At 47.9% G+C, this 23521-nt stretch overlaps 1 protein-coding gene across 1 annotated transcript in view; it reads right to left on the bottom strand.

The window, feature by feature from the left end:
* LOC134586066 (mucin-4-like) overlaps positions 1-23521 on the bottom strand; it is a 63586-nt gene that overhangs the window by 17256 nt on the left and 22809 nt on the right. The window contains exons 4-5 of the mRNA XM_063441576.1: positions 12565-13551; positions 9531-9592 (exon numbers count right to left, since the gene is read on the bottom strand). Of these exons, the coding sequence (XP_063297646.1) occupies positions 9531-9592; positions 12565-13551 (1049 nt within the window). The remainder of the gene's footprint in view (positions 1-9530; positions 9593-12564; positions 13552-23521) is intronic.

Raw genomic sequence — 23521 nt, 5'->3', positions numbered from 1 at the left:
AGCTATAGAGCTGTAGTCGGGGACAAAGCGTCTGTAATACCCTGCTGTCCCTAGGAAGGCCAATACCTGGGTCTTAGTGATAGGTGTGGGCCAGTTCGCTACTGCCTCTATCTTGGCTGGCTCTGGTCTCTGGCTCCCACACCCCACCCTGTGACCGAAGTATTGTACCTCAGCCATGCCTAGATGACACTTTTCTGGCTTCAATGTCAGGCCAGCGGACCGAATTTTATCCAGTACTACCCCTACGTGCACCAGGTGTTCCTCCCAGGACTCACTGTAGATCGCAATATCATCCAGGTATGCACAAGCAAATTCCTGGAAGCCATCAAGGAGCCTGTCCACCATCCGTTGGAAGGTAGCTGGGGCATTCTTCATCCCAAACGGCATAACCTTAAATTGGTATAAGCCAAATGGGGTGACGAAAGCCGACTTGGGGATAGCGTCCTTGGCCAGGGGAATCTGCCAGTAGCCCTTACACAGGTCTATGGTGGTCAGATAGCGTCCCCTGGCAATGCGGTCTAATAATTCGTCTACCCGTGGCATCGGGTAGGCGTCAGTGGTGGTCCGCTCGTTGAGCCTCCTGTAGTCCACACAGAACCGGGTGGTCCCATCTTTCTTAGGCACCAGGACTACAGGGGAGGCCCAAGGGCTATCGGAGTGCTCGATGACCCCAAGCTGGGTCATCTCCTCTATCTCCTTCCGCATTCCTTCTCGGACTGCTTCAGGGATACGGTAAGGGGGCTGTCGTAAGGGGTTCTGTCCAGGGGTCTCTACTTTATGTACAGCTAGGGTAGTGTAGCCGGGTTCTTGGGAGAACGTCGCCTGCTTCTCCCACAGAAGCTGTTTCGCCTGTCCCTTCTCTGCGGGGCTTAACCTGTCCCCTAGCTGTACGAGATCAGTCAGATCCGTCTGGGCACCTCTTGCTAATAAGTCGGGTAAGGGTAAGCTTTCGGTATCGTCTGCAGCGGGGGCACATACTGCAGCTACATCCTCAGGTCGTTCCTGATACTCCTTTAGCATGTTCACATGAAAGGATCGCTGGATCCTGTCATCTGAACAGCTGGCTATAAGGTAGGTAGTATCACACACCTGAGCTAACACTTTATACGGGCCCTGCCCTGCCGGACTAGGAGGTAGCAAGAACGTCGGTTTGCCGTGATAACCCATCTGCATTCCCATTCTGCTTACCATTCTGCTTACCGGGTCGGTAGCTGATGGTAAAGTTATATGGTTGTAATGCTAAACTCCACCGCAGCAGTCTACCATTGTCTCCTGAGACCCGGTTAAGCCAGACAAGGGGATTGTGGTCCGTGATAAGGGAAAATTCCTGTCCATACAAATAGGGACTCAATTTTTTCAATGCCCAGACCAGGGCCAAACATTCTTTCTCCACTGCCGCATAACTCACTTCCCGGGGTAACAGCTTTCGACTGAGATATGCGACAGGGTGTTCTCCTCCATCCTCCCCGACCTGGCTTAGCACAGCCCCCAGTCCATACATGGAAGCATCTGTATGGACGAGAAAACGTTTATTAGGAAGTGGGGCAGCCAGGACGGGGCATTCACGAGAGCCTGCTTAAGTGCTTGAAACGCAGCTTCACAAGCTGGAGACCACAGGACCTGCTTAGGGAGGTTTTTCTTAGTCAGGTCTGTCAGGGGTTTAGCTATAGAGCTGTAGTCGGGGACAAAGCGTCTGTAATACCCTGCTGTCCCTAGGAAGGCCAATACCTGGGTCTTAGTGATAGGTGTGGGCCAGTTCGCTACTGCCTCTATCTTGGCTGGCTCTGGTCTCTGGCTCCCACACCCCACCCTGTGACCGAAGTATTGTACCTCAGCCATGCCTAGATGACACTTTTCTGGCTTCAATGTCAGGCCAGCGGACCGAATTTTATCCAGTACTACCCCTACGTGCACCAGGTGTTCCTCCCAGGACTCACTGTAGATCGCAATATCATCCAGGTATGCACAAGCAAATTCCTGGAAGCCATCAAGGAGCCTGTCCACCATCCGTTGGAAGGTAGCTGGGGCATTCTTCATCCCAAACGGCATAACCTTAAATTGGTATAAGCCAAATGGGGTGACGAAAGCCGACTTGGGGATAGCGTCCTTGGCCAGGGGAATCTGCCAGTAGCCCTTACACAGGTCTATGGTGGTCAGATAGCGTCCCCTGGCAATGCGGTCTAATAATTCGTCTACCCGTGGCATCGGGTAGGCGTCAGTGGTGGTCCGCTCGTTGAGCCTCCTGTAGTCCACACAGAACCGGGTGGTCCCATCTTTCTTAGGCACCAGGACTACAGGGGAGGCCCAAGGGCTATCGGAGTGCTCGATGACCCCAAGCTGGGTCATCTCCTCTATCTCCTTCCGCATTCCTTCTCGGACTGCTTCAGGGATACGGTAAGGGGGCTGTCGTAAGGGGTTCTGTCCAGGGGTCTCTACTTTATGTACAGCTAGGGTAGTGTAGCCGGGTTCTTGGGAGAACGTCGCCTGCTTCTCCCACAGAAGCTGTTTCGCCTGTCCCTTCTCTGCGGGGCTTAACCTGTCCCCTAGCTGTACGAGATCAGTCAGATCCGTCTGGGCACCTCTTGCTAATAAGTCGGGTAAGGGTAAGCTTTCGGTATCGTCTGCAGCGGGGGCACATACTGCAGCTACATCCTCAGGTCGTTCCTGATACTCCTTTAGCATGTTCACATGAAAGGATCGCTGGATCCTGTCATCTGAACAGCTGGCTATAAGGTAGGTAGTATCACACACCTGAGCTAACACTTTATACGGGCCCTGCCAAGATGCCTGCATCTTGTTCGCCTTCACAGGTTTGAGCACTAGTACCTTCTGCCCAACCTGGAATACTCGCTGCCGGGCACCCTGATCGTACCATTCCTTCTGTCTCCCCTGGGCCACCTGGAGGTTCTCTCTTACCATCAGAGACAGTTTCTCCATGCGGTCCCGAAGTTCCAGAACATATGGCACTATGGGGGTCCCTTCCTGCTCCGTCTCCCCCTCCCAGTGGCCTCTAATGAGATCTAGGGGTCCGCGGACCCTTCTCCCATAAAGCAGCTCAAAGGGGGAGAACCCAGTAGATTCCTGGGGCACCTCTCTGTAAGCAAACAACAGATGAGGCAGGAATCGCTCCCAGTCTCGGCAAGTGTCAGAAAAGGTCCTCAGCATCTGTTTGAGGGTGCCATTAAATCGCTCGCAGAGACCGTTAGTCTGTGGATGGTATGGGGAACTAAGTATCGGTTTAATGCCGCATACCCTCCACAGCTGCTGGGTGAGCACAGCGGTAAATTGGGTTCCCTGGTCAGAGAGGATCTCTTTAGGGAACCCGACCCTGGTAAAAATCCTAACCAGGGCGTCAGCAACTGTCTCTGCCTCTATGTTAGACAGCGCTACTGCCTCTGGATAGCGAGTGGCATAGTCCACCACGGTGAGAATGTATTTCTTACCAGATGGACTAGCCCTGGCCAGTGGACCCACAATATCAGCTATGCGGGCAAAAGGCTCCCCAATAATAGGCATTGACATAAGCCTACCTTTTGGGTGGTCCCCCCGCTTCCCTACCCGTTGACAAGTGTCACACGTGCTACAATATATCCGCACAGCCTGGTTAATCCCTGGCCAAAAAAAATTCTGCATAATCCTATGGCCTGTGCGGCGGGACCCTAGATGTCCGGCTAGCGGAACATCATGCCCTATCCGCAGAATCTCCCGCCGGTATTTCGCGGGCACTACCAGCTGTCGATTCGGCGGAGGGGCAACACTTTTCTGGGACGGCTTAGGGATCCGATATAACCTGTCCCCCACCCACTCATACCGCTCCCCCTCTGCTCCTTCTTCTCCAGTGTCTGCTCTGCCCCTATACCTCTGGAGAGATGGATCTGTCTGGGTTTCCCTCCCGAACTCCTCTGGGGAATCCCAACTAGCTAACGTCTGCCCTGGGGTGTCAGTCGGGGAATCGGTTCTTACCTGGGTCTCAGCAGCAGGTGGGCCGGTTCCAGCAGCACGGGTCTGAGCACGGGTAGTCACTGGATTGGCTTCGCCAGGTCCCATAGTAGCATAGGCAGAAATCAGAGGGGCCAAATCATTTCCCAGCAAAACATCGGCAGGCAAGTCCTTCATAACCCCCACATTCACATGTCCAGCTCCCACTCCCCAGTCCAAATGAACCCGGGCAACAGGCAGGCGGAACACGGCGCCTCCTGCCACCCTTACTGCTACAGTATTCCCGGTATGTTGGTGTTCCGAAACCAGGTTCTTTTGGAGCAGGGTCATAGTAGCTCCGGTGTCTCTTAGACCAGTGACCTCTTTCCCATTCAACTTAACGGTCTGCCTGTGGTGTTGGCGGTTGTCCTGCTGAGCTGCTTGTACTGGGTCTGCTTCGTGAAGGAAACCCCAAAACTCCTCCTGCTCAAGGCAGTGAGCAGAAGGCTGAGGTGGCTGCTGGGCTCCGCCGGCTGGGTTTCTCCAGGACTGTGCTTGGTTGGCACTGTTTAAGGGGCATTCTGGTCTTTTATGTCCCATCTGCTTGCATCCATAGCACTGGATCTGGTTGGAATAACCCCGTTTGTTGAATCGGGCTGACTGCCCATGGTTGGTTGCTGGCGGCATAGCGGGGGTACGTTGTGCTGGGGGGTGATATATGTTGGTGGTTGGAGGTGCTGCCGGTTTGTATTCCACTCGGGCAGGGACCTTGGCTGCTGTCTGATCGAGCTTACGGGCATCAGTGTATTCGTCAGCCAGACGAGCAGCTTCATGGAAGGTAGCGGGTTTACGGTCCCTGACCCACTCACGAACTCCTGCAGGTAACTTGTCAAAGCAGTGTTCTAGCAGGAACACTTGCAGCACCTCTTCCCCAGTTACCGCTCGGCACCCTGTCATCCAGTGGGCTGCCGTGCGGTGTACCCGGCATGCCCATTCCACATAGGAATCACCAGCCTGTTTATTATTGTCCCGGAATCGCCTCCGGTACGCCTCAGGCGTAACAGCGTACCGGGCCAAAAGGGCATCTTTTACTGCCCGGTAGCTAGTGAGTTCCTCCTCTGGGATGGCCCGAAAAGCTTCACTGGCCCGGCCGGATAATTTCCCAGAGAGGATAGGAACCCATTCTTCTGCGGGCACCTGGTGTAAAGCACACTGTCGTTCAAAGTCCGCCAGGAACCCGTCTATCACTCCTTCAGTCTCAATAAAATTTCTAAAAGCAGCAAATGGTACCTTTTTCTTCCCATTATTATTATGGGGTACCTCTGCTGCTGCAGCTCCTCTTCTCTGGAGCGCCTGTTGTGCTGCCACTGCGGCTTGTACTTGCACCACAATATCCGCTGCAGGGTTGGGGCCAAAGTGTGCCAGCCTTATCTGAACTGCCCGGTTAAACGCTATCTCCTCGGGTGTTAAGTCCAGCAGGCCCGGCACATTAGCTATCTCCATCCCCTGTGCCGTATCCATCTCTACCAATATAGCAATAATCTCTCTTTTCTTGAGATTGCTCGCTGATCGTCCTCTGCGCTCCAAAATGTCTTTAAGGGTAGCACGCCTTAACTCCTCATATTGCATTTCCAATCTGGGGTGTGTAGCTGGCCTTCAGGGCGGTGGGATTCATCCCGTCGCTTGCCACCAATTGTTAAGACACTCACCGCCTGGAGAGTGAAGCCGCCGTTTAGTCGATAATCCCCTTTCTCCAGAAATGCAATTCCAGTATAACCGATCATAAAACTCCCGAACGGAGCATACGAATGCGGTAACTCCCGATCAGCAATCCATCCGAAATCCTTCCACAGCTAGAAATAAACGAAAACGCTGTCCCAATAGTCAATCCCTCCACAAACGAGACAAAGCTCCGTCTTGAAGGTCAAGCAGTAATGTGTTTAATGGGGGCTACCTGCCCAGTATTTATGCAGGTCTCCACCAGGTAGACACTCCCCTAGGGGACCTGGTGGAAGACTGTAAAATATATTAAACAGTAGCCAATCACAGTGGCTATAACACAAACCCTTCCTATTTTACCCATAATACATCTGTTCCTATCCTGGAGATAATTAGGGAGAAACCTAATTAACTCCGAGGATAGGAACCATCGCCATTTTAAAACCAAACACAAAAAATGCAATAAAATACATAAAATCAGAAGTACCGAATATATAGTGTTCGTGCAACGTATCCCCAGATAGCCTGAATCTGAGGGCATATTCCTACCGAATAGCGCTCAGGTCCGATGTACACAGTCCAATCGCCATGGAGTCAAAGTCTCTCATAAGTCCTTCGGTATACGAATGACTCCATGGGACGGCTATCTGGGTAAGTTCATACGAATGAAAGAAACTCCCGAACGGACCAGTGTTCGTATGCCTCCAAGGGAATAGAAGGGGAGACGGCCGTCTCCAGCGGTGTTCGGTAGATAAAGAGTCCGTTTTTAGATCCATGGGTTTTGCACCGAACACCGCTGATTCGCCTCGTGTCCAAAATGGCCGCCGCCTCGTGTTCGGCATACGAACGACGACCACCCGTACGAATGGAATGGAGAGGTGTTTGCGGTTAACCACAACGTTCTAATTTGTGGTCAAGGTGTTAATGGGCCGCACACTCCTCTCCTGGGTGGCCGATGTTCGGTAGTTTCAATCGGTACTTTAGAAAACGTACGAACAACAGCATACGGACAGGAAATCCACGAATCCAATGCAAACAGACGAACCAGCAATACAGGTCTATGCAGCAGGGTTCGTCACACGTTTGTTAGGTATTAGGGTGTTTATTAATTTGTAGAAAATCAGTTTATGAAGTAATTTTGGTTGTTGGCTTCAATAAGCAAAAAATAGCTCCGTTAAAGGATCACTATAGTGTCAGGAAAACAAACCATTTTTCCTGACACTATGTCATCCTTGGGGGACCCTCACCCTCAGGGTCCCCCTCCCATGGCGCTGAGCGGGTTAAAACCCCTTCAGTAACTTACCTTAATCCTGCGCCGGGCTCCCTCAGCGCTGGTGACCTCTCCTCCCCCGCCGACGTCAGCTCCCAAGTGAAGCGGAATGCACATGCGCGGCAAGAGCCACGCGCGCATTCTAACAGTCCATAGGAAAGCATTTCTCAATGCTTTCCTTTGGACGCTCTGCACGCTGGATGCGAATTTTGCATCCAGCGTTGCAGAAGCACCTCTAGCGGCTGTCAGGAAGACAGCCACTAGAGGTTGGATTAACCCTGCTATTTCTCTATATTTACATCTATATTTACATCTGAAGGGTAAAAACCTGGGGGACCTGGCATTGAGCTGAAGTGGTCTGGGTGACTATAGTGTCCCTTTAATGTTTCAATGAATCCTATACAGATTGGTTGTGATTGCTTAAGCTTATACTTAATGTAAGGTGTAGACATTTCACAAATATGTGTGTGTGTGTGTATTTTTATGTATATTTCTTGTGTTTACATATATTCCTATGCGTACATGATGTCAAAATGATAATGTGTAGAAAAGTATACTAAACCAAAAATAGTCAGATTAAGTAGTAACACTTAGAATATAAAATGATTGCTGATACTTAGATGAATTGGTGCCAAGATAGGTGACCCTAACATTTTAGAGCACGGGTTCCCAACCCAGTCCACAAGTACCCCCTACCAGTCCAGGTTTTAGGGATTAGCCTGTTGTGTCTAAAGTGTTTTTTTTTTCTTTTTCTAAAAATAACAGGTAATTAGGTAGCAGAGGATATGTATTACTCGGCCTGAAAATAGCCCGGCTTAACGTAATGTCCACGATAGGCAAATAGCAAGTCAATAGCAACAAAATAATAACCAAGTCATAAAAACAAGTGGAGGTCAAGGATTCCAGGTATGGATAAAACGATAAGAAAAGCCAAGGTGAGATACCACCAGATAAACAGAATGGTCAGACCAAGACAGTCAGGAAAATGGAAACAATAGCAAAACGTACTCTAGGGCAACAAAAACCATGACGGGGCACCTTCTACCAGGAAGATATATACCGGGTGAACCAAAACACTATCGCAAAGCATCATACGTTAATAAACTTTTATTAAAATATTATGTGCCAGGTAACACGGTGACCGCTGTGAAGTGTGGAGCATGTCGAACAGCCTGATCTAGAAAGCATTCCCCTGGAGAGGAGAAGAGGAATGGATCCCTGGACTCCAAAGCTGCCATGCGGCTCTCCCCTAAGTTTGCGAATGCCACACGGCGGCAGCCAAAGATATGACAAGTGGCCATGTCAAGCTAGCATGTTTAAACTAAGTGCCAATATCCACTATTGTAATGGTTTTGCATTTATTACATAATTAATGTATCATTAATAATAAAACTGCCCCCACAGGTTCTCAGGGATGAAGTAGACCTCTAGAGTAGGCCACTGTAATGACTCGTCATTGTGTTCAGCAATGTAAGGATGGTGCTGTCCAATTAACGCAGCCACAGGCCCTGCCCCCATGCTCATATCTCCCAGTGATGGGAGTATGTTGTTAATTGTATGTTAGAGGGACACTCCAAGCACCATAACCACCTATTGTAGTATTACAGCTTATTGCAATGTTTCTCCATTTATTATCAAAATCGTTCTAAATGTACATTATTTGGGTGGCTTACATCATGCAGTGATACTTCCTCATTACCATATCAGATGAGAGGACAGACTGGGGAGACCCACAGCCCATTACACCACAATCACTGGGATAAACTGTAAGTAAACTATGTTATATAGTTCAAAGTAGAAATGGGAGGTGCATAATTTATCACCAGCACACAGTGATTAATACTTAATCTCAATGAGTGTACCACCTCTTGATCACTCTGTAACAAGATACAAAAGCTAACATAGCATAATACTGTAATCACATACAATGATTAATAGTAGATTCAATGGGTCACTCACACTTTCCAGAGCCTTTCCATTATTTAATTCAAACAAAATGTTTAAAAAACAAAAAGTATTTGTTTTTTAAATTTTTTTTTATTTGTTTTTTAACATTTAGTTTGAATTAGATATTTTTAACTCAAGTGAATTACTCTTAATTTTGCAAGAAAAAGAAGGAAGTGGATCAAAGAGTGAGGCTTGTTGCCTAAAAAACTATATCACTTACCAGCCAACATAGCCAGAGCCTGCTTGGAAAGGCTCTGTAAAGTGTGAGTGACCCATTGCCTCTAACTATTAATTATTGGATGTGATTACAGTATTATGCTATGTTAGCTTTAGTATCTTGTTAGACAGCGATAAAGAGGTGGTACACTCATTGAGATTACGTACTAATCACTGTGTGCTGGAGATAATTTATGCACCCCCATTTCTACTTTTATACACGTGTTTTTAGTGTCTTGTGAGTGATTTTAGACACTGGGGGTAGCTGCATTAACGTTTTATCAAGCGCCAATCCACTCATATTCAATCCTATTTTGGGATTGATTATTTTGTATCTTTTATTATTTTATATAGTGGTCATGGGGCTTGGAGATTCCCTGTGAAAGGTCGGAAATTAAGAATGGATACAGTGTCAGACGGAGGTAGACATGAGGTAGTTGATATACTGTAAGAAACTTACTGTTAATGACATCTGAAGTAATTGATCAATCAGACTCAGTCCAGTGGTTGCCGATGTAGTACCTGCCATGAACAGACAGATACATATTATTAGATAATAACAGAGGCACCAGAACAATGAAACTAGCGGACAAATAAAAAAATATTAATAGAAACCAGTACTGGGTCTTAATAAAACATCTGGACATTCAGTACAGACCCACAACCCAACCATTGTAAGTCAGGGCTTACGTGCCCTAGTAACAACCAAACGCTTAAGCACAGCCCAATGACCCCCGCAGCAACGGCTGTAGGGAAGAAGGACATGCATACTCCTCACACAATAAGCAGGCAGCAGTAATCGTAGTCGGCCATCAGGGCCAACTTCAACGTTCACACTAGAATATGATCGGTTATACATTCTAATTTACTTATCCCTTAACACAAAAAAGGGCTACCAAAATTAGAAGAGGGAGTTAACTTGTGTACACATTGCATACTGGTCTGATAGTTTTTACCGCTCATTTTACTATGTACACATGTAATGCCACTCTAACTACCTCTCCTTTTTCCTTTCTGTACAATGCCGTAATGCCTCAATAAAAGAAAGACTGACAAAAAAAAAACAGTAAGTGTCACAACTCTGTACGTACAATATAATGCAGCCAATACACTAGTGTTCAATCACCTCAACAAAAACAATAAGTATAAAAAAAACCCTCACAAAAAAATGACTTATAATAAATCCAATTTCCAATAGTCCATTTAAAAAATAAAAGAAAACGACAAAAATGCAGTTTAATTAAAGGATCACTATAGTGTCAGGAAAACAAACTCGTTTTCCTGACACTATATCATCCATGGGGGACCCTCACCCTCAGGGTCCCCCTTCCGCTGGGCTGAAGTGGTTAAAACCCCTTCAGCCACTTACCTTAATCCAGCGCCGGGCTCCCTCGTCGCTGGTGACCTCTCCTCCCCCGCCGACATCAGCTCCCGAGTGGAGCGCATTCAAGCAGTCCATAGGAAAGCATTTTTCAATGCTTTCCTATGGATGTTCTGCACTCTGAATGCTGTCAGGAAGAGAGCCACTAGACGTTGGATTAACCCTGCTATGTAAACATAGCAATTTCTCTGAAACTGCTATGTTTACATGTGAAGGGTTAAAACCTGGGGGACCTGGCACCCAGACAACTTCCTTTAGCTGAAGTGGTCTGGGTGACTATAGTGTCCCTTTAATTATAATAATAATTAAAAGCCTTGAAAATGTGTGATGGTACTCAAACAAATGTTAACACTCTCATAAAACAGAGCCAATAAAGTATTCACTCTGGGACCTATAAAGGCATGTCAGATTTGGAACTTTACATGCTTCAAATAACACAGAGTAATAGTACATTTGAACAACAGCTCATCTAACTGTTACAATACAAACCCAAAGTACAAGTTCTAATGCTTAAATTAATATAAAACATTTAGCAAATGGGATTAGACTTTGTAGCAACTTGCAGTAGACATAATTTGCCATGAATAACATAGCTGCACCCAAAGGTAAAATAAAGTAAGATATCTGGAAACAAAAAGGAACAGGGAGGATCTAATAGTGTACACAAGAGAGCAAACTTGGGCTCATGGATAGGTGAGTGCATATATCCTTTTGTGTAATTAACTATTGGATACTTACTTTACCACAGACCACCTTTATCTTGTTATTGTTTTTTACATACCTTGAGTACTCATACCACGAGGAACGATTTCCACCATCCATAAGTGGGGATCATAGCATTCATTCCTCTTCAATAGAGCTGATTGGTAGCTTCGTGCATTGTAAGTGCTTAAACCATACTACACTATTGGATCCTCTATCTTCCTTTTTGTTTCCACATATTTTACCTGTTACTCCGAGGTGCAAATATTACAAGTTACTACTTTTTGTTGCCAAGAAGACAGACTCTTGGTTTGGATGATCATACTGCCCATCTCCATTCTCTCAAGGGACCCTGTTTAGCTCTTTTACCGTCTATTTCGTTCTTCTTTGTTTTTTTTTTTTTACTTGATTATTTTGAGCTATTCGTCAACATGTCTGGTTTTGTCTACAGAAACCAATGTACCATTGATTTAAAAAAATTATGATGACATAGCAAATAAGAAAACAAATCCAACCATTGAGGTTAAAGAGTCTCAGAGGGATTTATTCTCTCATCCAGAAAAATTAACGAGTAAAAAGATTAAACTAAAGTTGAAGATTTAGTATAACTAATCTGTAAAAAAATGTCAAAGAAAAAAAATTACCCCCGGAAGTTTGAGGTTCTCTAAAATGTCTACCACGTACTGTGAACATACAGACTTCAGGGAGGAGTGGCATGGCAAACTTGAATACAGTGCATTTGGTTTGATGAAAATCAAAATAAATTAAAAAAAAAGCCGACATCTGGCTATCTTTGATACAGAGATTAATCAACTCAGATTGGTTACTTCTATTTAAAGATACTCATGAGTGTAAGCAAAACGCTACCGTAATACAAAGTAAAACTGAGAAAAGTGAAATAGAAAATGAAAAAAGAGATAAACAGGATGATGTTAAAAAGAAGTTACTACAGATATGAAACAAAGAGGAAGAAACCTCACAAGACATTACCGTACAGAATCACATCCAACACACACGAATAATCCCCGTTAAATAAACATGAAAACTCACACAAATATATATTAAAGTCCCCAATCAGCGGCGCCCCTGCCCGGGGGTTGCATATCTCTATAAACATCTCTAAACCAGAAGCCTCTTGCAGAATCGGGCAGCGAGTCGCTGATTGGCTGAGAGCCAAAGAGACAGCTGAATTTCTCAGCCAATCAGTGAATCCCCATCCATAAGGCTGGAAAAGAAACGTACCTTATTCAAGCCAGTTTCATGAATGAGGACTCACTGGATTAGCTGACCGCTCTCAGCCAATCAGCAGCATCTCTGCCCGATTCTGCAAGTGGCTTCTGGGTTTATTTATGGAACTTGTTGGCGCTTTAAAAATAATAATAATAATAATAATTACATTTCATATACATACCGATGGTGGTAGTAGAGATTGATTTAGTTTTACCCAACGTGGTTATGATAGCTGGAGCCGTGGTATCCAACGTGGTTATGATAGCTGGAGCCGTGGTATCCAACGTGGTTATGATAGCTGGAGCCGTGGTATCCAACGTGGTTATGATAGCTGGAGCCGTGGTATCTAACGTGGTTATTATAGCTGGAACCGTGGTATCCAACGTGGTTATGATAGCTGGAGCCGTGGTATCTAACGTGGTTATTATAGCTGGAACCGTGGTATCTAACGTGGTTATTATAGCTGGAGCAGTGGTATCCAACGTGGTTATAATAGCTGGAGCCGTGGTATCCAACGTTGTTATGATAGCTGGAGCCCTGGTATCCAACGTGGTTATGATAGCTGGAGCCGTGGTATCCAACGTGGTTATGATAGCTGGAGCCGTGGTATCTAAGGTGGTTATTATAGCTGGAACCGTGGTATCTAACGTGGTTATTATAGCTGGAGCAGTGGTATCCAATGTGGTTATTACAGCTGGAGCCGTGGTATCTAACGTGGTTATTATAGGTGGAACCGTGGTATCTAACGTGGTTATTATAGCTGGAGCAGTGGTATCCAATGTGGTTATTACAGCTGGAGCCGTGGTATCCAACGTGGTTATTATAGCTGAAGCAGTGGTATCGGTGGTTATTATAGGTGGAGCCGTAGCATCTAATGTGGTTATTATAGGGGAAGCGGTGGTATCTAATGTGGTTCTTATAGCTGGAGCCGTAGTATCCAACGTGGTTATTATAGGTGGAGCCGTGGTATCTAATGTGGTTATTATAGCTGGAGCCGTGGTATCTAACGTTGTCAGAATATCTGGAGTCGTAGTATCCAACGTGGTTAGTATATCTGGAGTTGTGGTATCTAATGTGGTTTCCGTTGATAGTAGATTTAAGCTTCCTGTAGTACTAAGGGTGGTTTCCGATGTAGCGACCAGTTCTGTTGTAAATGCATCAAGTAAATCTGTATAAAAAAGAAGCCGATTATTACATGGACAGTATTGTAATTTTTCCCAAAGATAATGCTGTCCACATGAAACACGGGTCTATTTCAAATGCCTACATTCTTACCGTATATATTTTTGTAACTTAGTCATCATCATCATCATTGTTGTGGACATGAAATATTATCCTGATTTCTTTTAGTTAGTAAAATGTCTATTTACTTTATATAGTTCTTGATCAGAATTTATCGTTTCATATGATTTACCTAAAATGGCCGCTAGGGCCAGGGAGTTTCCCTTAGTCATCGAATAACACCCTTACTAACAAGATGGCGCTGGAATCTGGGGGAGACCCGCAAGATGCCAGTGACATCACACCCGGTAGGACGAGCAATAAATCAACCACTTAACCCCTAACCAATTATTGATGTATCAATCAATGTTATCTCTGACAATGCTCATGATGTAATTTTGCTTTATAAGGGGCATGCAACCCCCTCTAATAAACATTCCTCAAGTTTTTCATTAACCTGAAACTTGTGTCCGGTGTAAATTACTTCAGGGAGCGTGCACGCACTGTTTCTTTAATTTGGCAAGGGGCAGATACACAAAATAATCAATTTATTTGGCACCCAACGTGGGGCTCCAGATTTGCCGGTTCGGAGGGCCGGAAACCAACGGACCGAGCGGACCTCCGGAAAGTGGGACAACCGGAGCCTGATCACCTCCAAAATACAGCTGTTGTCTGTATTCTCCTGTTTTGTGCCGGTCTGTCTCCGCATCCAGTTCCGGCTTCCAGAAGGCTCTTTAAACGAACGTGTCGATTGTCTATCTGCCTCTTGAGTGTTAGTATGCTTGTGTATGATAGCCAGTATATGTGATTTGTCCTTTTAAAATTTTTTTTAGCTTGACTGCCTAGCGGGCAGGGAACGCGACAGCCGGTAAAGGCTGGGGACCTCCCTGGTGAGAGGGTTGGGGTTTTTGTGACAGCCGGTAAAGGCTGGGGACCACCCTAGTGAGAGGGTTGGGGTTTTTATTTTGTGACAGCCGGTAAAGGCTGGGGACCACCTGGTAAAGGGTGGGGTTATTGTATTATTATTGTGTTATTGTTGACGACCCAGTGAAGGGTTGGGTGACAGCCTAGAGAAAGTCTGGGATAATTCATGTATTGACCTGACTGGATCAGGGGTTATTTGCTGTGTTTCACTGTTTTATGCACATTGTTCTAATATGTACATGGCCATATTACTTTCTGCTATTTTGTGGATCCTGTTCAACTGCTGTTACAGTGTGGGTACCCTAGGTGTGTGTGTATGTGTTGTGTGGTTTGCTCTAGATTCTGGGGTTTACACACATCTCTATGTATGTGATTTCTGTAAGTGTCTCTTGCTCAGTCTCGCCACGTTCATCTTCTCCTTTGTACTATATCTCTCCTGTGTTTGCTGCCCAGAGCTGTGTTAGTCACCCACGCTCGCCGCGCCAGTCCGTGGCCACCATCTCGGGTGGGCGGACTCTCTGTGACTGGTCTACATTTAGGGAAGACGCACAGGACTCCGGTCCTCGTGGCAGTCGAGCACTGTAGACTCTTCTTCTTCTTCTTCTCCCTCCCTCTGTCTCTGTCACGTGGTGCTCTTTGTTTGGTTAAAATGGGGCAGGAACATACTAGACCTGCTAAGGGATTTTTGCCTTGTGATATTGTGAAGGAGAGGGTGGGAGAGGAGGCAGTATTGAAGATGAAGAAGATAGCTAAGGTTTGCGGTTTCCAAATGTCACCCAGCGGTAGATTGAAACCAGAGTTTTGGAGGAAGTTACTCATTGACAAGGAGGGTTTATTATTAGACAACGGGCAACTAAAGTTGTGGAAGCTTGGTATCGAGTCGCTAGAGGACTCAAACAGGAGGGTTGGACAGAGGAAGAGCTAGATTTCGAGGGTCAAACAATTTATGTGTATCACCGAAATGAATGCAATGACGATGTACCCCTGGTTGCTCCGCGGCCACCGCCCTATGATGGCGCCCAGAGCATACTGAATGACTCTCGCCCCGCCTCCCTCGCCAACGCCCAGCCAACACCCCCCACAAACGTAGGACACGTCCCGACACCCTCGGGTCCCGTACTCGGAGCTGATGGAGCCTACTATTACCCCGTCCCATTGCACTCTCTCCCTCATACATCCCCCGTCCAGTCGCCCCTCCAGTTCCCCCCTGTACCCGACCCGGTTCCACCAACGCCCCATCTTCCATTCCCCTCTGATATTCCCTCATCCCCACTGCCACCTCCCTGCTCTCCCCCTCTCCCGCAGTCTCCACCTGTCCCCATTGTTCTCCCGTCAGTCCCACCACCCACAGTCCCCGATCCCGTCCCACCAGCTCCTGTCACGCTTACTGATGCCCCTCCTCTACCTTCACTCTCTCCTGTTCCATCACCCCTCTCTGCTACCTGCATCGCTTTGGCCCATCCTCCTACTCCTCCTCCCCTTCCCACCTCTTCTCCCCGTGCTATGCTGTTGTCACTCCTTTCTGCCATTACTGCTGCTCTCGGACCTGCTTCTACTCCTGCCACACCTTCCACACTCCCTGATGTTCCTCCCACCTCTGGCCTCCCCGCTACAGACCTGTCATCTCTCCTCTCATCCCTCCTCTCTACCTCAACCCATCCTACTACTTCTGCTCCTCCTACTCCACCTCCTGACGTCTCTCCCCCTTCTCTTCCTCCCACCGACCTGTCATCTCTCCTCTCATCCCTCCTCTCTACCTCAACCCATCCTACTACTCCTGCTCCTCCTACTCCACCTCCTGACGTTTCTCCCACTCCTCTTCCTCCCACCGACCTGTCATCTCTACTCTCTACCTCAACCCATCCTACTACTCCTGCTCCTCCTACTCCACCTCCTGATGTTTCTCCCACTCCTCTTCCACCCACCGACCTGTCATCTCTCCTCTCATCCCTCCTCTCTACCTTAACCAATCCTACTACTCCTGCTCCTCCTACTCCACCTCCTGACGTTTCTCCCACTCCTCTTCCTCCCACTGACCTGTCTTCTCTCCTCTCATCCCTCCTCTCTACCTCAACCCATCCTACTACTCCTGCTCCTCCTACTCCACCTCCTGACGTTTCTCCCACTCCTCCTCCTCCCACCGACCTGTCGTCTCTCCTCTCATCCCTCCTCTCTGCCTCGACCTATCCTACTACTCCTGCTCCTCCTACTCCACCTTCCGACGTTCCTCCCACTCCTCCTCCTCCCACCGACCTGTCATCTCTCCTCTCGTCCCTCCTCTCTGCCTCGACCCAACCCACTACTCCTACTCCTCCTACTCCACCTTCCGACATTTCTTCCATTCCTCCTCCTCCCGCTGACCTGTCATCTCTCCTCTCATCCTTCTTCTCTGCCTCAACTCATCCCATTACCCCCGCACCTCCTATTCCACTACCCGACATTCCTCCCACTCCTCCTCCTGTGGATTTAACCTCACTCCTCTCTGCCTTCTCTGACTTAGCCCGTCCCATGGCTCCTGTTCCTCCTCATCCTCCTCCCACCGTTCCTCCCGTATCCTCCCCTGTCCCTTCTGACCCACTGTCCGTTTTGACCTCCGCCCTGTCTGCTTGTCTGTCACACTCAACCCAACCTGCAACAACCTCTGCCTCCTCTATGGCCCTAGTCCCGTACTCCCCTGCCACAGATCCAAGTTTCCCGCTCATGGTGGTCGGCTCGCATGAGCCTGCCACCTCAGATCACGCCTATGCTGTAGGCGTTTCCCTGGCAGCCTCTGGTTTCCATCCCGTTACATCACAGATGGTCACCCCCCATAATATTGTCACTGGCCTCCCTGCTCCTGGGCCCTCAGCAATGCAAGCTCCTGCCTCCCTCGATGTAGCATCCAATCATGGCCTTCCAAACCCAGTCCCCCTCGAGGATGATAATGCCCAAGGGCACAACCAATTTCACCCTCAAGACAATAGGCCTTCACAGAGACCACCCCCTCCGGTTTGCACCTACAGGTGGCCCCTACCACCGAAGGTTCCCCACTGATGTATGTTACCTTTAACCCACCTTGGTCACTTCCCTCCCAGACCCTGAAAAATAGCCCATGCCATTCTTTCGCAGAATGGCTCAGATACTTAAGACATATTCCGCTGCTTGGTGGGATTTATACAGTTTGTGTGAAATTAAAGCTGGAGATGCATACTGGCCAATCATGGCGAGGAGTTTTAATTATGCCCCTCTGACTACTGACATGGACTTCTAGTCCGGTATTACCTTTTGTGAACAGCTCCATGCCTGGGCTCAAGATAAATTGGCTGATCAGGTCACCTATATAAATGATATTGTCCAGGACAAGCTCGAGTCTGTAGAAAAGTATCACTCACGCCTAACCCAAACATTTTCTGACCTAGGCTTTAGTGTTTTTAATAAAGCACACACTCAGATGTTGTCCGCTGCCTTTGTGGCCGGTTTAAAAGAGAATATTCGCAAGGGCTTGATACTCTCGCGTCCTGAGTACAGAATAATTCCCCTAGACACCCTCTTGTTGGTTGCCAAAGGTTTGGAGTCCGTGTTACAGCCCACACAGAGGAGGAATAGCCCCCTGATGCTCGCTGCCCCTGCTCCAGCTCCTGGGCCCATCACTAAAGCCGCAGACTATGAATTTTACGCAGGGCCGGACCCCAACCGTGCCCAGAACTTGTTTTAACTGCCATCAGGTTGGCCACTTCAGAAGGGATTGCCCCCATCCCAGATACCTTAGGCCACAACTTCCACGGTTCTCCAACCATACTGCTGCTGCCTTTGGATATTTTCCTCCAGGGTATCTACAACCACCACCGCCTCCACCTGTCCCATATTTTCCTCCTCCTCCTGAGTATTCCCAAGCCCCTCCACCACCCCCACCAGCCCCTGCTGATGGGTATGGTAATATTGACCCTCAGGATGCTCACTCCGCACCTAGACAGAATCGTGCAGCCCGCCCTGCTCCCCAGACTAGTCTACCTTCAACTTCTACGCGAAACTACATTGGTCCTGACCAGGCCCATTTGGATTTATTACAATAGGTAACAGGCAAGCCTGTGCCATGGCAGTATCTACAGGGGAAAGGGGGGGGGGGGGAGCCTCTTGCCACAGTAGTCCTCCCTGTTGAGGGACATCCTACTACCTTTTTAGTTGACACAGGTGCAGCCCGCAGTGTTCTTAGAGAACAAGACCTGCCAGACCCATCCTGTTTATCAGATCTTGATGTTTCCTGTGTTGGTGTTGATGGTACTCCCCGCAGCAATCCATTAACCAAGCTCCTACGTGTCGGCTCTGATATCCTCTCATGGTTTGTTGTTTCCTCCACTTGTCCCATTAACCTTTTAGGTGCTGACATTTTGTCCCGCTTACAGGCCTCCATCACCTTTACTGCAGATGGTCAGGTACAATTACTCACACCTCTATCACGCAAAGACACTTCTGTTCTCTGTTCCTTACCTCCACTAGTACACCTCACGTCCCCCAAAGAGGAACCAAGGGTCACCCCCAGTACTCTAGACAGAATTCCTACCAAACTTTGGTCCTCAGGCCCTGATGACATCGACCGCCTGCGAGTCCCACCAGTGGTCGTCACTCTCCTACCAGGAGCCGCCCCTCCACGAAGACCACAGTACCCACTGAAACCTGCACAAGCACTTGCCATCTCCAAACAGGTTGACAGCCTCCTAGCAAAAGGCACCCTCATCAAATGTGTGTCACAATGCAATACTCCCCTGTTTCCTGTTAAGAAGAAGACAGAGAAGGGCCAACCTGACCAATACCGTATGGTTCAAGATCTTCGTGCTGTCAATTATGTCACTGTCCGAGATACAGCTGTCATCCCTAATCCACACACTTTACTGTCACAAGTTCCTCCTACTGCCAGATTCTTCACAGTAGTTGATCTTGCTAATGCCTTCTTCAGTGTCCCACTGGATCAGTTCTGCCAACATCTATTTGCCTTTACTCATGACCGTCAGCAGTACACATGGACTGTTATGCCACAAGGGGCACAGAACTCCCCCACTCAGTTTGCTAAGGCCATGCCTACTGTCTTGGAACCTTGGCAGAAAGCACACAATGACGTGGTTCTACTCCAGTATGTTGATGACCTGCTCCTTTGTGCGGGTGACTTCTCTACTGCTGAACGAGATTCTGAAGATCTTCTCTGTTTCATAGCTGACGAAGGTGGCAAAGTCTCTAAGTCAAAATTACAGTGGTGCCGCCCCTTAGTGGTCTTCTTGGGACATTGTCTTTCCCATGGCACCCATCATCTTACCAGAAACAGAATCCTTGCTATTTTGAATTTGCCGCTACCATCTACTCATCTACTCAGTCCCTACATGCCTTCCTGGGCCTAATCACGTATTGCCGGTCCTGGATTCCTGAGGCTTCACAACTCATGCAACCATTATATGATGCTCTGAAGAATGAACCGTTCTCTCTACCACCACATGCAGTTGCTTGTTTTTCCACTCTTCAGAAGGCGATTTCCTCCTCACCTGCTCTGGGCCTCCCCAACTATCAGTTGCCTTTTAAACTGTTTGTTTCAGAAAAGATGGCCCACGCCTCGGGGGTCCTTACTCAGTCCCACGGTACACGTCAGAGACCGATTGGTTATTTCTCATGCATGCTAGACCCCGTTGCCAGGGGAAGCCCCTCATGTCTACGTGCCGTATTTGCTGCAATCGCATTATTGGACAAGACCAATGATTTCGTCCTTGGACATCCCCTCACTGTCCTTGCTCCGCATGACATTTCAGCTATCTTGCAACAGGTCCAGCCAAAGCATCTTTCCTCGCAGGGTCATCTCCGTCTCCAAACTTCTCTCTTACTGCCTGACAACGTTACTCTCTGTGACGAGAGCAATCTCGCCACATTGCATTGGAGGAGCCTGGTTGCCCGCCTGCTGCCTTTGGATTATGGACCGGCAGTTAAACGGTTAATTTTACTGTGCAGAAAGATTTATTCCTTCCTTTCTGCACAGCCGTTCGGTAGATTCTATCTACCGAAACAAACAGCCTTTTATCAGCCTCCCCAGAGCTGTAGGAAGCTGGCCGGCGCCGTTAATTGGCCACCCGGAGGCTGGCGTGTGCCCTCCATTTACCTCCCTGAAGCCGCGGTTAACCGCGGCTTAACGAGCGTGTGCCGGCAATTGACCACCCAGTAGCTGCGGTTAACCGCAGCTTAATTGACTGTTACTGGGTAGTCGCGGTTACACCTAGCCGCCACACGATGGCGGTGTCCTGGAGCTCCCGGGCAGCCAGCGCATTTCTGCCCGGCTTTCCTATGCCAAACCCGGACACTGTGTCAGCTAAGCACCGCTGAGCCTCCAGCCCCTGGTTCTAATTCGTACCGATTTAACGAATGTATGTAAATTTGGTATTTTATGTTGGGGGAATGTTTTAACCCAGATAGCTATGCCATGGAGCCTATTCGTGTAATTAAAGACTTTGGCTCCATGGCGATTAAACTGTATTCGTGTGGTCTGAGTGCCATTCACCTAATAATGTGCACTCAGACCTGAGCTATCTGGGGATATGTTACATGTCTGCGTTTTATGTGCAAAAAGTAACTTTGTGTATTTTAAAGTAATATTGTATCTTGTGTTCACCACGTGCATAATGGAGTCTTGCCTCTGTCCTGGGAGATAATTGAATTACTTCTCAATTATCTCCAGGGCAGAGGGGAGGAAGCCAGGATGCATTGTGGGAAAGTATTGTGACTGTATGTCCTAAAATGATACATGTCTGTCTTTTGTTACAGTCTCCCATTTGGTCCCCTAGGGGAGTGTCCACCAGGTGGGAGACCTGCATAAATACTGGGCAGGTAGCCCTCATTAAACAGACCACTGCTTGACCCTCAACACGGAGCCTTGTCTCGTTATTGGGGGGATTCACTGTATGCTGATATAGACTGATTGCCAGGAGTGTAAGCCGCTTGGGAGCTTTTCCTGTTCGTCTGCTAGCAGCTATTCGTGAGGTTCCAGTTCGGGAAATTGGAGTGCTACCTTATTCCCTTGTATGCAGTTCGGGAGTTTGGTGCATTCACTTGTATTCAATTCGTGAGTTTTGGTGATTCTACAGTAGCTGTGCCTGTCTCTGCAAAGGGGATTATCGTCTAAGCGGTTTTAACCCCTTGTCTGCTGAAACGGTCCGTTACACTCTCCAAAGATGTTACACCCTGAATCTGGCCACTCTTCTGCCACTTCCCAAGGGGGGAGTGCCACACTACTGGTACAGCTTAGACATCAACCCTGATGTCCGGATGGAGTTCCAAGTACCTACACCCGCAACTCCACATGATGAGCAACCTGAGAACCTGTTGCACTGTACCCTGTGGTTTAAAGATACTCCAGGACCTGACCCATACTATGAGGAAGAGTTATTCCGCTTGGTGGAAATACGAATTACACTGACAGATTTATTATGGGACTCCAGAGGCAACATGGTCTCGTTGGTTCACCTGCCAACGGAGGCATCACACCTCTACCACCACTGGGATGTGGCTGTTCCTCACGTTTCATTCACCAAATCTCGAGAACTCTCATGGGAAGATTTGGGCCCACTGGCCAAATCCTGGAGCACCGCAACCCAAGAACAACTCACGTTGACGGGAGTTAACAAAAGGATCATTAACTGCAATACAGTCAGTTATCCTAGGTATCATACTGAGATATGTGAGGATCCCCCTTCCACGGGGCAGGACCCAGAGGCCCCCCATGATTGCTTTGAACAGATGAAGATGGAAACCACCCACTTACCAACTGTGCATGAAACCGCCTTACCAAGTCCAGACTGTACACTGTTTGTGGACGGCTCCCGATTTGCTGATGAACAAGGACAATACCATACTGTGTATGCAGTCACTACAGAAAGCCAAATATTACGGGCTGCTGCACTCCCACCATCAAAATCAGCTCAAGAGGCTGAGCTAACAGCACTTACTGTGGCCTGTAAACTGTCAGAAGGTACACGTGTCAATATATACACAGATTCAAGATACGCCCTGGGCGTAGCACATGACTTTGACCTGATTTGGAAATCCAGGGGTTTCCTTACAGCTACTAGTACCCCGGTGAAACATGGGGCAGCTATTGAAGAACTAATAGATGCCCTGTTATTGCCTGAAGAGGTGGCTATATTGAAAGTGAAAGCACATGGCCGGTTGAACTCAACAGAAGCTCAGGGCAACCATCTAGCTGACCAGGCTGCTAAAGAAGCAGCACGACAAGGATGGAAAGTGGACAGAAGAGTGGCCTCCGAAGAGACCCCTATTTACACTATGCAAACCCTACCTACAGATCTCAAGCTTCTCAGAGAACAACAAGCTGCAGCAACCCCTCAAGAAAGACAGAGTTGGAAGGACAAAGGGGCGATCCTCCGAAATGATTTTTATACCATCAACCTCAAGTTTTGTCTACCCAAAAATATGTAACCTGCAGTTGTCCAATGGGCCCACGGACCAGCCCATCTGTCTAAGCATCTGCTGAATTATTTTATTGACAAATACAGATCCTGCACAATTTGCGCAAAATGTAATCCCGGAAAAGTTATCAAGGCTGCTCCTAACCACCTGGCTAAGCCCCAGTATGCCTTCCAAAGGATTCAGATCGACCATATCCAAATGCCAAAGAGCGGGCGGTATGAGTATGCACTAGTCATAGTGGATATGTTCTCATGCTGGCCAGAAGCCTTTCCAGTTGCTAACCTTACAGCAAAAACTACAGCAAAGCATCTTCTCACAGAAATAGTTTGCCGGTATGGAGTACCGGAAGTAATTGAAAGTGACCAAGGAACTTCCTTCAATGCATTGTTAACAAGGGAAGTCTGGACAGCACTGGGGGTGACCCTTGCCTTTCACACGCCATATCACCCACAGAGTAGCGGTAAGGTAGAATGGCACACTGAAGGCCAGAATGCTCAAAATGTCCCAAGAAACTAACATGCCCTGGCCCGGGAGTCTTCCTCTAGCACTGTTCAGTG

The sequence above is a fragment of the Pelobates fuscus genome, chromosome 2 (genome assembly GCF_036172605.1).
Source record: "Pelobates fuscus isolate aPelFus1 chromosome 2, aPelFus1.pri, whole genome shotgun sequence".
NCBI classification, from domain to species: Eukaryota; Metazoa; Chordata; class Amphibia; order Anura; family Pelobatidae; genus Pelobates; species Pelobates fuscus.
Note: the sequence above shows the minus strand (reverse complement) of the source record. Positions and strands in the feature narration are given on the sequence as shown.